The sequence below is a fragment of the Ostrea edulis genome, chromosome 6 (assembly GCF_947568905.1).
Source record: "Ostrea edulis chromosome 6, xbOstEdul1.1, whole genome shotgun sequence".
Taxonomy (NCBI): Eukaryota; Metazoa; Mollusca; class Bivalvia; order Ostreida; family Ostreidae; genus Ostrea; species Ostrea edulis.
Genome location: NC_079169.1, coordinates 49,684,888 through 49,699,474, shown reverse-complemented (window position 1 = coordinate 49,699,474; position 14,587 = coordinate 49,684,888). Strand labels below are relative to the sequence as shown.

At 36.6% G+C, this 14,587-nt stretch overlaps 1 protein-coding gene across 1 annotated transcript in view; it reads right to left on the bottom strand.

Moving 5' to 3' along the window:
* Positions 1 to 14,587, bottom strand: part of LOC125646912 (uncharacterized) — a 324,296-nt gene that overhangs the window by 237,951 nt on the left and 71,758 nt on the right. Inside the window, exons 8-24 of the mRNA XM_056139838.1 lie at positions 12,211 to 12,240; positions 10,576 to 10,689; positions 6,923 to 7,036; positions 6,573 to 6,686; positions 5,740 to 5,853; positions 5,222 to 5,335; positions 5,001 to 5,114; positions 4,796 to 4,909; positions 4,446 to 4,559; positions 3,612 to 3,725; positions 3,105 to 3,218; positions 2,890 to 3,003; positions 2,326 to 2,439; positions 1,984 to 2,097; positions 1,134 to 1,247; positions 627 to 740; positions 412 to 525 (exon numbers count right to left, since the gene is read on the bottom strand). Coding sequence (XP_055995813.1) covers positions 412 to 525; positions 627 to 740; positions 1,134 to 1,247; positions 1,984 to 2,097; positions 2,326 to 2,439; positions 2,890 to 3,003; positions 3,105 to 3,218; positions 3,612 to 3,725; positions 4,446 to 4,559; positions 4,796 to 4,909; positions 5,001 to 5,114; positions 5,222 to 5,335; positions 5,740 to 5,853; positions 6,573 to 6,686; positions 6,923 to 7,036; positions 10,576 to 10,689; positions 12,211 to 12,240 — 1,854 coding nt within the window. The remainder of the gene's footprint in view (positions 1 to 411; positions 526 to 626; positions 741 to 1,133; positions 1,248 to 1,983; positions 2,098 to 2,325; positions 2,440 to 2,889; positions 3,004 to 3,104; positions 3,219 to 3,611; positions 3,726 to 4,445; positions 4,560 to 4,795; positions 4,910 to 5,000; positions 5,115 to 5,221; positions 5,336 to 5,739; positions 5,854 to 6,572; positions 6,687 to 6,922; positions 7,037 to 10,575; positions 10,690 to 12,210; positions 12,241 to 14,587) is intronic.

Here is a 14,587-nt window from a genome sequence, read left to right as displayed (position 1 = left end):
ATAATAATGAGGATTGGTTTTATATACCGCTTTTTCCAGCTGTTCAAAGCGCTTTACAATACATTATTACCCTGGCAGACCTTATATCAATGTAGAAATTTCTTAGCTTCCTGGGAAGCATACAGTGTAAGGTGCCGTTAAGGCGTTGAAGCAATAACATTCTAACATTATCTTTCACTGTCTATAGCCAGGTACCCCTTTTACACTTGGGTGGAGTGAGGAAATTCATGTAAAGTGCCTTTCCCAAGAACAAAACGTCGGCCCTGCCACGGCCAGGACTCCAACCCAAGACCTTTCGGTCGCGCGTCTGACAGCCTAACCACTAGGTCACCGACGCCACCAACGAACACTTCACTTAACCTTGCGTATTTGACATTGAAATTGAATGTAGATGGGTAAAATAGACTTTACTTGTTGAACAGTTTGTGTCTGCAAAACCAGGGACACAATCACACTGGTAGTTGTTTACAAGGTCCACACACGTTCCGTTGTTTTGACAAGGATCCCCAGCACATTCATCCATATCTGAATTTCAAAGAAAATTGTGGCATATAGCGTACAATAACATCACCTTAACACACAAGTTTTCGGCCAATTATTTTCAACTGCATTTTGATGAAACTTACTATTCTCGCAGTGAGTCCAATTAAATCCCGGAACACATTGACATTCGTAGGTATTAATTTGATCTATGCATGTTCCATTGTTCTGACAAGGTTCCGCCACACACCCATCTATATCTGAAATGAAATAGATTCTATATCAGCAAAGAAAGGATCTTTTTTCATGAAAAGATACACGAATTGAATGATGTGTTCATTATTTTCAATTTTTGTAGAAACCCAAGGCATTGAAATAACAAAAATCCTGCAATTTGTAACATCTTTTGAGGGAACACTCTATTTCGATCCGTTGTCAGTACATTTATACGATTTCATTAAAATGAAATAATGTTCTTTTCTTTTTAAATTGTTGTGTTCCTATTAATAATAGTTTGTACAGACTTCAAATCAAACGTGATTTACCAATGCCAAAAATTAAAACCAAGCAAGAATAATCACCAAGACACCCTTTGTCAATATTCAGTATCATATTTCAAAAAGTGTGTCCATTCTGATACCCAATCTCCTTACTTTCTGTGCAGTTGGTTCCATTAAATCCTGCCACGCATTGACATTTGTAGCCATTGACGAGATCCACGCATGTTCCATTGTTCTCGCATGGTTGGTCAATACAGTCATCGATATCTGCAACAATGCGCAGGGCATAGATATAGAATAATTCTTTCTGCATTTCCTCTGACCCAATACTTGGTGGATAATGTAACACCATTCATAAAATCAACCAATGAAATACACTCTGTAGGCATCAGAACAGCGTTTCAATTACTGACGTCAGTATATTTTAAGACTATTTTACGACGATTAAATGTCGTCAAGGTCTTTCTACTGTTTCATAGTGTAACGAAACAGTGATGTTTCTTTTTAAATCTTGGCAAAAATGTCAAAAGTATCAAACAAAAAAGTAAACCAGGGCATAATTTGTCTGTCAATTTAATAAGATACACCACTTCAAGAATGTGTCGATTACTTTCAATTTTCGTTGAGAAATCCAAGATGTTTCCATTTCAAAAAGCGTGCAATTTGTACCAGATTTTGAGGGGAAAACTGTTTTTGTCCATTATCACTACATACATGTCCACGTATATACCATTTCCTTAAAATGAAATAATTTTACTTTCTCCTTGAATTTTTGTGATTCATTCCTTACAATAATAATTTGTACAAACTTAAAATCAAACGTGCTTTACGAATGCAATAAACTAAAAGAGATTAAAATTTAGTCCCAAAGAAACGCTTTGTGAATTTGCAAACATTTGATACGTACTCAATACGTTAAATACGTTACAGGTAGTCAATAGCCAGCATCATATTTGAAAACATGTGCCCTTTCTGATGCATACACTATATACAATCTCCTTACTTTGCGTGCAGTTGGTTCCATTCAATCCTGACGCACATTGACATTCGTAACCATTGATGAGATCCACGCATGTTCCATTGTTCTCACAAGGTTGGTCAACACATTCATCGATATCTACAACAATCGGCAAGGCATGAATAAAACAATAACTGTTTCTGCAATTTCTACCACTGAATAGTGCTCCTTCGTGCATAATGTAATACAATTCATATCATCAACCAATGCAACACACTTCGTAGTCATGATTAAAACTTTTTCATGACTAATTTCAACAACGAAGTATTGGATTATTTCATCAGGAGTAAAAGTTCCCGTTTGTGCATTGCGTTCTTGCACACTCACCGACAGTACAGTTTTTGCCGTTGAATCCCATAACACATGCACACTGGTAATCGTTGATGAGGTCTACACAGGTTCCATCATTCTGGCATGGTCCGTCAGAACACTCATCGATATCTACGAATATTACAAAATAGCATAATGATATCAATAATAATAATAATGAGGATTGGTTTTATATAGCGCTTTTTCCAGCTGTTCAAAGCGCTTTACAATACATTATTACCCTGGCAGACCTTATATCAATGTAGAAATTTCTCAGCTTCCTGGGAAGCATACAGTGTAAGGTGCCGTTAAGGCGCTGGAGCAATAACATTCTAACATTATCTTTCACTGTCTATAGCCAGGTACCCCTTTTACACTTGGGTGGAGTGAGGAAATTCATGTAAAGTGCCTTTCCTAAGAACAAAACGTCGGCCCTGCCACGGCCAGGACTCCAACCCAAGACCTTTCGGTCGCGCGTCTGACAGCCTAACCACTAAGTCACCGACGCCACCAACGAACACTTCACTTGACCTTGCGTATTTGACATTGAAATTGAATGTAGATGGGTAAAATAGACTTTACTTGTTGAACAGTTTGTGTCTGCATAACCAGGGACACAATCACACTGGTAGTTGTTTACAAGGTCCACACACGTTCCGTTGTTTTGACAAGGATCCCCAGCACATTCATCCATATCTGAATTTCAAAGAAAATTGTGGCATATAGCGTACAATAACATCACCTTAACACACAAGTTTTCGGCCAATTATTTTCAACTGCATTTTGATGAAACTTACTATTCTCGCAGTGAGTCCCATTAAATCCCGGAACACATTGACATTCGTAGGTATTAATTTGATCTATGCATGTTCCATTGTTCTGACAAGGTTCCGCCACACACCCATCTATATCTGAAATGAAATAGATTCTATATCAGCAAAGAAAGGATCTTTTTTCATGAAAAGATACACGAATTGAATGATGTGTTCATTATTTTCAATTTTTGTAGAAACCCAAGGCATTGAAATAACAAAAATCCTGCAATTTGTAACATCTTTTGAGGGAACACTCTATTTCGATCCGTTGTCAGTACATTTATACGATTTCATTAAAATGAAATAATGTTCTTTTCTTTTTAAATTGTTGTGTTCCTATTAATAATAGTTTGTACAGACATCAAATGAAACGTGATTTACCAATGCCAAAAATTAAAACCAAGCAACAATAATCACCAAGACACCCTTTGTCAATATTCAGTATCATATTTCAAAAAGTGTGTCAATTCTGATACCCAATCTCCTTACTTTCTGTGCAGTTGGTTCCATTAAATCCTGCCACGCATTGACATTTGTAGCCATTGATGAGATCCACGCATGTTCCATTGTTCTCGCATGGTTGGTCACTACATTCATTGATATCTGCAACAATCCGCAGGGCATAGATATAGAATAATTGTTTCTGCATTTCATCTGACCCAACACTTGGTGGATAATGTATCACCATTCATAAAATCAACCAATGAAATACACTTTGTAGGCATCACAAAAGCTTTTTAATTACTGAAGTCAATAGATTTTTAAATTATTTTACGATGATTAAAAGTCAAGGTGTTTATACTGTTTCATAACATGACAAAACAGTGTTATTTCTTTTTAAATCCAGACAAAAATGTCAAAGATATCAAACAAAAATGTTAATCAGGGCATGATTTGTCTGTCAATTGAATAGGATACACGAATTCAACAATGTGTTGATTATTTTCAATGTTCTTTAAGAAATGCAAGGCATTTTAGTTTCAAAAAGCGTGTCATTTGTAACAGGTTTTGAGAAAAAAAACTCTTTTTGTTCATGTATCACTACATGCAAGTATATACCATTTTCTTGAAACGAAATAATTTTATTTTCTTCTTGAAATGTTGCGATTCATTCCTTACAATAATAATGCGTACAAACTTAAAATCAAACGTGCTTTGCGAATGCGAGAAATTCAAACAAAGACAAATTTAGTCACCAAGAAACGCTTTGTCAAATTACAAAGATTTCACACGTACTCAATACGTTACAGGTAGTCAATATCCAGTATCATATTTCAAAACATCTGCCCCTTCTGATACATAGACTATCTACAATATCCTTACTTTGCGTGCAGTTGATTCCATTAAATCCTGGTGCACATTGACATTCGTAAGCATTGATGTGATCCACGCATGTTCCATTGTTCTCACATGGTTGGTCAACACATTCATCGATATCTACAACAATCAGCAAGACATGGATAAAGAAGGATTTTTTCCTGCATTTTCTACGACTGAGTAGTGCTCCTTCGTGCATAGTGTAATACACTTCATATAATCAATCAATGCAACACACTTCGTAGTCATGATCCAAACTTTTACATGACTGCATATGTAATTTCAACAACGAAGTATTGGATGACTTCATCAGGAGCAAAAGTTACCGTTTGTGCTTTGCGTTCTTGCACACTCACCGACTGTACAGTTTTTGCCGTTGAATCCCATCACACATACACACTGGTAATCGTTGATGAGGTCTACACAGGTTCCATTATTCTGGCATGGTCCGTCAGCACAGTCATCGATATCTACGAATATTACAAAATAACAATGAACACTTCACTTAATCTTGCTTATTGGACATTGTAATTGAATCTGGATGGGTAAAATAGATTTTACTTGTTGAGCAGTTGGTGTCTGCAAAACCAGGGACACAATCACACTGGTAGTTGTTTACAAGGTCCACACACGTTCCGTTGTTTTGACAAGGATCCCCAGCACATTCATCCATATCTGAATTTCAAAGAAAATTGTGGGATATAGCGAACAATAACATCATCTTAACACACACGTTTTCGGCCAATCATTTTCAACAGTTACTGCATTTTGATGAAACTTACTATTCTCGCAGTGAGTCCCATTAAATCCCGGAACACATTGACATTGGTAGGTATTAATTTGATCTATGCATGTTCCATTGTTCTGACAAGGTTCCGCCACACATCCATCTATATCTGAGAGGAAATAGTTTAGATTCTATATAAGCAACGAAATGATCTTTTTCTTTCATGAAAAGAGACACGAATTGAATGATGCCTTGATCATTTTCAAATTTTGTAGAAACCCAAGGCATTGAAATAACACAAATCCTGCAATTTGTAACATCTTTTGAGGGAACACTCCACTTCGATCCATTGTCAGTAGTACATTTATACGATTTCATTAAAATGAAATAATGTTCTTTTCTTTTTAAATTGTTGTGTTCCTATTAATGACAGTTTGTACAGACTTCAAATCAAACGTGATTTACCAATGCCAAAAATTAAAACCAAGAAAGAATAATCACCAAGACACCCATTGTCAATATTCGGTGTCATATTTCAAAAAGTGTGTCCATTCTGATACCCAATCTCCTTACTTTCTGTGCAGTTGGTTCCATTAAATCCTGCCACGCATTGACATTTGTAGCCATTGATGAGATCCACGCATGTTCCATTGTTCTCGCATGGTTGGTCACTACATTCATTGATATCTGCAACAATCCGCAGGGCATAGATATAGAATAATTGTTTCTGCATTTCATCTGACCCAACACTTGGTGGATAATGTATCACCATTCATAAAATCAACCAATGAAATACACTTTGTAGGCATCACAAAAGCTTTTTAATTACTGAAGTCAATAGATTTTTAAATTATTTTACGACGATTAAAAGTCAAGGTGTTTATACTGTTTCATAATATGACAAAACAGTGTTATTTCTTTTTAAATCCAGACAAAAATGTCAAAGATATCAAACAAAAATGTTAATCAGGGCATGATTTGTCTGTCAATTGAATAGGATACACGAATTCAACAATGTGTTGATTATTTTCAATGTTCTTTGAGAAATCCAAGGCATTTTAGTTTCAAAAAGCGTGTCATTTGTAACAGGTTTTGAGAAAAAAACTCTTTTTGTTCATGTATCACTACATGCAAGTATATACCATTTTCTTGAAACGAAATAATTTTATTTTCTTCTTGAAATGTTGCGATTCATTCCTTACAATAATAATGCGTACAAACTTAAAATCAAACGTGCTTTGCGAATGCGAGAAATTCAAACAAAGACAAATTTAGTCACCAAGAAACGCTTTGTCAAATTACAAAGATTTCACACGTACTCAATACGTTACAGGTAGTCAATATCCAGTATCATATTTCAAAACATCTGCCCCTTCTGATACATAGACTATCTACAATATCCTTACTTTGCGTGCAGTTGATTCCATTAAATCCTGGTGCACATTGACATTCGTAAGCATTGATGTGATCCACGCATGTTCCATTGTTCTCACATGGTTGGTCAACACATTCATCGATATCTACAACAATCAGCAAGACATGGATAAAGAAGGATTTTTTCCTGCATTTTCTACGACTGAGTAGTGCTCCTTCGTGCATAGTATAATACAATTCATATAATCAATCAATGCAACACACTTCGTAGTCATGATCCAAACTTTTACATGACTGCATATGTAATTTCAACAACGAAGTATTGGATGACTTCATCAGGAGTGAAAGTTACCGTTTGTGCTTTGCGTTCTTGCACACTCACCGACTGTACAGTTTTTGCCGTTGAATCCCATCACACATACACACTGGTAATCGTTGATGAGGTCTACACAGGTTCCATTATTCTGGCATGGTCCGTCAGCACAGTCATCGATATCTACGAATATTACAAAATAACAATGAACCATTCACTTAATGCAAGGTGAAGATAACGAACAGTGATCAATAGCATAACTCCTACAAGCAATACAAAATAGATAGTTGGGCAAACATGAACCCCTGGACACACCAGAGGTGGGATCAGGTGCCTAGGAGGAGTAAGCATCCCCATTTGACCGGTCACGCCCGCCGTGAGCCCCATATCCTGATAGGTAAACGGAGTTATCCGCAGTCAAAATCAGTGTGCCAAGAACGGCTTAACAATCGGTATGAAACACGTCAGACAGCATTTGACCCAATGCGAGGTTGTATTGACGAACTAGATCGTTATGACGACCATAGAATTTACGAAATGCTGACTTCAATCGAGACTGTTGAAATCCCTGTACCATCAACTTGTTTGTCAGTAGCTTACCTCGATTTAAAAACTGACTATACCCAGAACAAGCTCTTGCATATCGAATCAGTTGAGATATATAAACACCATATGCAGGTGATAATGGAATATTGCTACATAAATGTGGTAAGTTGACGATGGAGAAGTTGAAATCATCCCGTTTGTCATACAGTTGAATTGTCAGTTTGCCGTTAATGTCTACTTTCAATAAAATATCTAAGTATGAAGCAGAAGTGGACGACTCTGTGGTGTCCTTTATTTCGAGCTCACAGGGATATATCAAATCGACATCTGAATGAAAGCTATCATTGTTAATAGACAAAACGTCATCGATATATCTAAAAGTCGAATTGAAGGTCACAGCGAGAGATTTTTTCTTCTCACGTAAAAGTTTTTGAATAAATTCTGCTTCATATGAATATAAAAACAGGTCAGCTAACAAAGGAGCACAATTCGTGCCCATGGGAATTCCAACAGACTGTTGGAAGACCTGATCACCAAAGACCACGAAGATATTGTCAATGAGGAACTCTAGCATATTTTTTTATTTCAACTTCAGAGTACTTGTACGTGGAATCAGAGTGGTGTTTAACAAAGTAAGTTTTTGAATAACTGATCACTAGATATGAATATTTCCGTTTTTCGTTTTTGTTGAAGAAGCAACTGTCTATGATGTCAAAAAGTATAGTCTTTGATTTATCGTGAGGAATGGTCGTGTATAGTGTTGAAAAGTCATAGGTTTTAATGCTATTGATTTGGGAAAAATTCTGTGATTTCAAGTTTACTAAAAGTTCTTTAGAATTTTTTAGAATCCACATTTGATTAACACCACTTCTGGCATATGTAGTCGCACAGTAAGTTTGAAGTTTCTCCTTCACAGCTGTTAACATTTTCGTGAGGAGCAAAGATAGGGGCTTGGTAGAGCACTTACTGGATCCAGCAATGTATCTTTGTTTATAAGGGTTTTTATGTAGTTTAGAAATCCAGTATAGGTACGGTAACTCATATTCATTCGACCCATTGACTGGAATATTAAATGTGTCTAAAACTGAAGCATGGTTTTGAAGAATTTCGTCTTTTGAAAGGGCAGTTGGAGAATAAGTATGATTACCAAAAGTGGAATTAATGCCAAGTTCGTTTAAAATACAGTTGTAATAATGAGCCTTACAAAGACAATGTTGTTACTAGCTTTGTCAGCTGGAACCAAAACATATTCCTCATGTAACCTATCTGATTCTTTTATCACTTCTGGTTTACTAAACACAGAAGGATAGATGGTACGTACTTTTGTTTTCATGTGTCTAATGCGGGATTTTAATATCCCTCCTATGCTTTTAATCCATTCTGACAATTTATCAAGTTCTTCTTTTTCATATTTAGCCCATCGTCTGGCATAATCTTCGACAGAACTCATAATAGAGATGAAGCTCTGTCGCCAATTAAAAGACCGAGGTTCTCTGTATTTAGGACCTTTAAAAATAAGTGATTTGAGGTCCTCATTTTCAACAATATCAACATCACCAGTAATGACATGTCCAGCTGGACTGTAGTTGAAAGAAGATGAAGAACAAGAACATGTTGGTGGATTACGTATAAGATGGTCTATATCTAAGCACTGCAAAGTTTGTTTATAATTAAAAAGTTTGGATGCAATAGTAGAAGTATAGTTGTAGGAAATACAGGGTGTAGACTTGAACTTGAAATAAGTTGGAATACACGACTGAACCCTTTTATGACGAAGAATGTTGCTTATGTTGACGGCATCTCTTCCTTTGTTTATAAATTTGAGCTTAAGGAACTGACGGCATGATCTGGAAGGAATATCATCCATGGTCCGTGCTGGTTTATAGAGCTTGTGGTAGGCAACATCCATAATCATAGAGTTCAGTCTATATTCAGGTGTTGAAAAATCCAAGTATAGACTAGCCATAGCTTCTTCAAATAACGTATGTAAAACCCTCAATGGAATAGAGTAAAGTTTTGTACGAATATGATGTGGACCCAATTGTCTGTTGACGTGAGGCAAAAGTGAATCAAACGTGACATCATTTATACTTGGTCTTTTATATGAACGATGTCCGTGAATGCGTTTTCGTCTTTGGGTATTGGGAAAGAGTCCCATCACATTAACGTTATTTCCTTGTGGACTAGTCAAATTTCCCACTTCATATACATTATCATTGCATCCATATGGAAATGCAGTGCCTAGGGTCCTGATCCAGTGATCTTCTCGTTGTCTACGAAAAGGGCTGCTTAATGTAGGATTGCTTGTGTGATGGTAATTGTTTTCTAAAATCCTTACCCTCATGGACAAGATGGAGTGGTCCGGTGCATTAAAATGCTTGTAAAGAAGTTGGTTACCACCATTATTAATTTGAAATCTGTGCCCCGATATTCTTTTATTAAGTGAACCCTAGGTTTCTCCCACATAAATTAAGCCACACAGGTTGCACTCAATGGCGTAGACAACGTTAGAAGATTTACAAGTCAGATTATCAAACGTTTTGGTACAGAAACTACGTCCAGTTAGATTACTACTATATGAGTTTTTAGTGATCAGTATATCACAAGTTATGCAATTTTTTGCAGAACATTTTGAGGTTGAATACATGAGGTCTGAAAAGGAATTATCAAATATATCTCTTAAAGGAACATAACAGTCTTTAATTTGGGTATAAGAATTTTGGTTTCTGTACCAAAGCTGACAATCTGACGATTGTACATACGACAAATCTTTGATATCTCGAAGGATAATCCGAGGGACACCAACCGATCTGTAGGAGACTGTGTCCCTTATAGACTCCACAGAGTGACACCTTTTTATACTGGGCGACGTGTCAGCCAGTATTGTTTCGTTATTGTGTATATTCATGAAGGAACATAAATCGAGCGACAAGTATCCTCGGGGACAGACTGTCCACCAGCAGAGATACAATTTCGATGGTTAAATGCAAGGTGAAGATAACGAACAATGATCAATCTCATAACTCCTACAAGCAATACAAAATAGATAGTTGGGCAAACACGGACCCCTGGACACACCAAAGGTGGGATCAGGTGCCTAGGAGGAGTAAGCATCCCCTGTTAATCTTGCTTATTGGACATTGTAATTGAATCTGGATGGGTAAAATAGACTTTACTTGTTGAGCAGTTGGTGTCTGCAAAACCAGGGACACAATCACACTGGTAGTTGTTTACAAGGTCCAAACACGTTCCGTTGTTTTGACAAGGATCCCCAGCACATTCATCCATATCTGAATTTCAAAGAAAATTGCGAGATATAGCGAACAATAACATCATCTTAACACACACGTTTTCGGCCAATCATTTTCAACAGTTACTGCATTTTGACGAAACTTTCTATTTTCGCAGTGAGTCCCATTAAATCCCGCAACACATTGACATTGGTAGGTATTAATTTGATCTATGGATGTTCCGTTGTTCTGACAAGGTTCCGCCACACATCCATCTATATCTGAGAGGAAATAGTTTAGATTCTATATAAGCAACGAAATGATCTTTTTCTTTCATGAAAAGAGACACGAATTGAATGATGTCTTGATCATTTTCAAATTTGAAATCCTGGCGCACATTGATATTCGTAGGTATTATTTCGAGATATGCATGTTCCATTGTTCTGACAAGTTTCCGCCACACATCCATCTATGTCTGAAAGGAAATATAGTTTACATTCTAGATAAGCAACGAAATGATCTTTTTCTTTCATGAAAAGATACACGAATTGAATGATGTGTTGATCATTTTAAATTTTTGTAAAATCCCACTCGGAAACCGATATCACCTCATGGCTGCTGTGGCACGAAGGCAGTGATGTGTGTAGGCTGTAGGTCTTAATGTACTTTGACGACCTATCAGCCATAAATCCTGTGAATTACCTTTTTGTTAAAGCCTAACGTCCTTATCTAGCAGTAGGTACAATTCCACGTTACCAATGGCCAGGGTGAAGTTGTAGAAGACGATATTTTAGACATACATTAGATTAGTAAGACATTGTTTCAAAGAAATATTTTTATCAATTATTAATGGAAGTCCACTGCCTGGAATACGAATTTTGTGATGATTTCATCTATTGATAGACTTCTGCAGTAAGCGATATTTGGATACCCACTTCCGCCCCTACCCAGAGTTGAACTCACGACCTGCGGAACCAAATCTCTTAGGAGAGTGTAACCAGCGCGCTAGACAGCTCGGCCATCTAGACAAGTCAAATAAACTTGCTTTCGATGACGATGGAATTCTCGTCACTCTGTCTTACGCTACACGGTAATTGAGGATGGAAATGGGATACAGTTATTTAACGTACATTACATATATATATATATAAGTCCATGATCAACGTCAGCTGAATGAATGTCAGAGTATGAGATGAGTACTTCGTTACTAGCTTGAAAATACGGATGTGTATTTAATTGCTGTTATAAAATTTAGAAATTCATTTCAAAATTAAGAATTATCTCCCTCACGCATAGCTCTCATCCTTGAATGAATTTGACTCCACTTTTTTGGCACACTGTGTTTGCCTATAAAAGCTCTAAAACTACATTGTTATTTCGGATTTCAAACATTTCGGTTGAGCATCACTGAAGAGACAAATTGTCGAAATGTGCATCTGGTGCATCAATATTGGTACCGTATAAGTTTTACATGAGAATAGACTCATAACGTACTTCAATAGAACACGAATTCATCAAATGCAGGGTTTTATCCCTATAAATATGCAATGTACATGATAAAATGGTTAACAAGATGCCTACCTATGGTGGTGGATTCTATCGTGGTTGCAGCTACAAGAAATGAATTCAATATTTCTCAGAATTTATCATCGAATCGTCGATCAGTGAATTTAAAATAATACAATATACGTACACATGATATAAAATAATTACATCACTTGATGTAGCACAGGTTGTCTCGTTTTAGTCATTGCTTAGTAATGATCAGATTAACCTAATACAAAATAGGCCATTTGACAAAAATGTCAAACATTTCAGACAAAAATGAATAATAACATGGTGCTTCCAAATAAGAAAAAAATAAAACCAAAGGAGACACAGTAATTGTATAGAAGCCCGGTACGTTGTTTAACTTTGATATATTGTCTTAATTTCAAAATGCGATTGATTATGACATTCCTTTCATACAAAGTACACTAGTTCTTGTGCCGTTCTCTTAGACAAGAATGTGAAATACTTAAAAAAAGACACACTTGCAATACTCAATGCATGAATGATTCATTGTCGTACTCAAAAGACCTCCACACTTTTGCAGTTTTTTTGGGTTTTTTGTTTTGTGTGTGTGTGTGTGTGTGTGTGTGTGTGTGTGTGTGTGTGTGTGTGTGTGAAATCTATGATATTCATCGAATGAACGGTAGAGGCCTGTCCGAAGACTTGAGTTATCTCTCTTTGTATTCTAACATTTAGTGTGAATATGACAACTTCCAGGTGGTAACACTATCAGACTGCGCAATATTTTAAGTGTTATGTTGAGTATGGATACTGTTCAAAATCGAAATCAATTGAAATCATTTCTACGAGAGGGTAAGAAAATGTTAATGGAAATAACAAAGAATTTCTTGATCGAGTCATGGGTGTGATTTTTCTGCGTGGGGGGGGGGGGGGGGGTAAAAATCGAATCTGTATCTTCCCTCTTTTCCTCTTTTATTCGTTTAAGCCCCCTTCAGATATTTGGTTATATAGGCACATATCGTGTTATAACAAAAATTGCAATGACAGATTTAGAGGGATCCCCCCCCCCTTCGCCACAAATTTACAAATTAATGTGAGTAAAACTCCAAATATTATACCCATTTTGTTTTTACAGGTAAATACTTTTGTCGAATTATTTAATGTATTAAAATACATTCAGGGGGTTAATTTATGGGGGGGGGGGGGGGGGGGGGGCGTCTCTCAAAACATTGCATGTGTAAATGTCAGTTTATATGGTTTGTGACGATATATTTCTTTATGGTTATACTTGTATTTGAAACTGTATTTGTGAGTAGTTAGCTGGGAATCTGTCATTGGCCTCTCGTTTACAAGCACAAGCTGGGTTAAATTTTACTCGCCAATCGAAGGAGGTGGACTTTTCAAGTCCAGAAGTGTCAGTCCGACATACCTAGATGTACATCGTGTCGGCACTTTCATCGCTGAATGTACTACAGTGATATTGAACGAGCAACCTCTGATAATTTATTATACGTATAAATCTGACTGTATTAAAATTCGGGTTTCTAAGTTATGGTTCAGATCTACAGTAAACGAGATCCTGAAGAAATTCCGTTAAGCAATATACATGTATGATATATACTAATTTCAGTCATAAAACACGTGAAATCCTGGAAAGGGGTAATTAGAATAATCTAACTGTGTCTCAAGACTGGTTCTCCGTAGGAAATTACATCATTTTAACGATAAAGCATTCTATCGGAAAGGGGGGGGGGGGTATCCTCCACTATTTACAACATTATTTTTCTGTTATTTTTTTAAACATGTAAAGTTTGTTATATTTACGTGTATGAAGGACACCTACGCATTGTGACTTTTTTTTTTTTATTAACGTTCACATATTTGTTGGTGTGATTGCGGTAAAATTATAAAGCAATATCACTGGCGGATTTAGAGGGGGCGTGGGGGGGGGGGGGGGGGGCGCATGGCCCCCTAAAATTTTCAAAGCTTGGGTTACAAATCAGTGCGTACTATAAAAATAGGGAAAATCAAATCATATATATAATGATTGATTCTAAAAGGTGAATGTCAAAATACATAAAGTCCCTACATGTAACTCCGTCAATTTCGGGAAACCCTGCGCAGTTTGTAAACGAATGTAATTGTGATGTCATTTTTTTCCATGCTAAATATCTAAAATGAAATGCCGATAAAATCACGCTTCCACGCGCCGCCCACCGATGACAGCGAAAGTCACATGTTTTCAGACTCCGTCAACTTATGTAAACGAGATGGCGGACGATTTAGATCTTATACAGGATACTTTTCAATCGCCTCGTTTACTCGTGAATTTTCACAGAAAAGTCCGTCAAAGGGTTTGACATACTTCAGAGAGGGTTATGTTAACATAATTTCAGTGAGCAAAAACGCGGAAGAAACAGTAATGCATTATAACTTATTTGTTAGC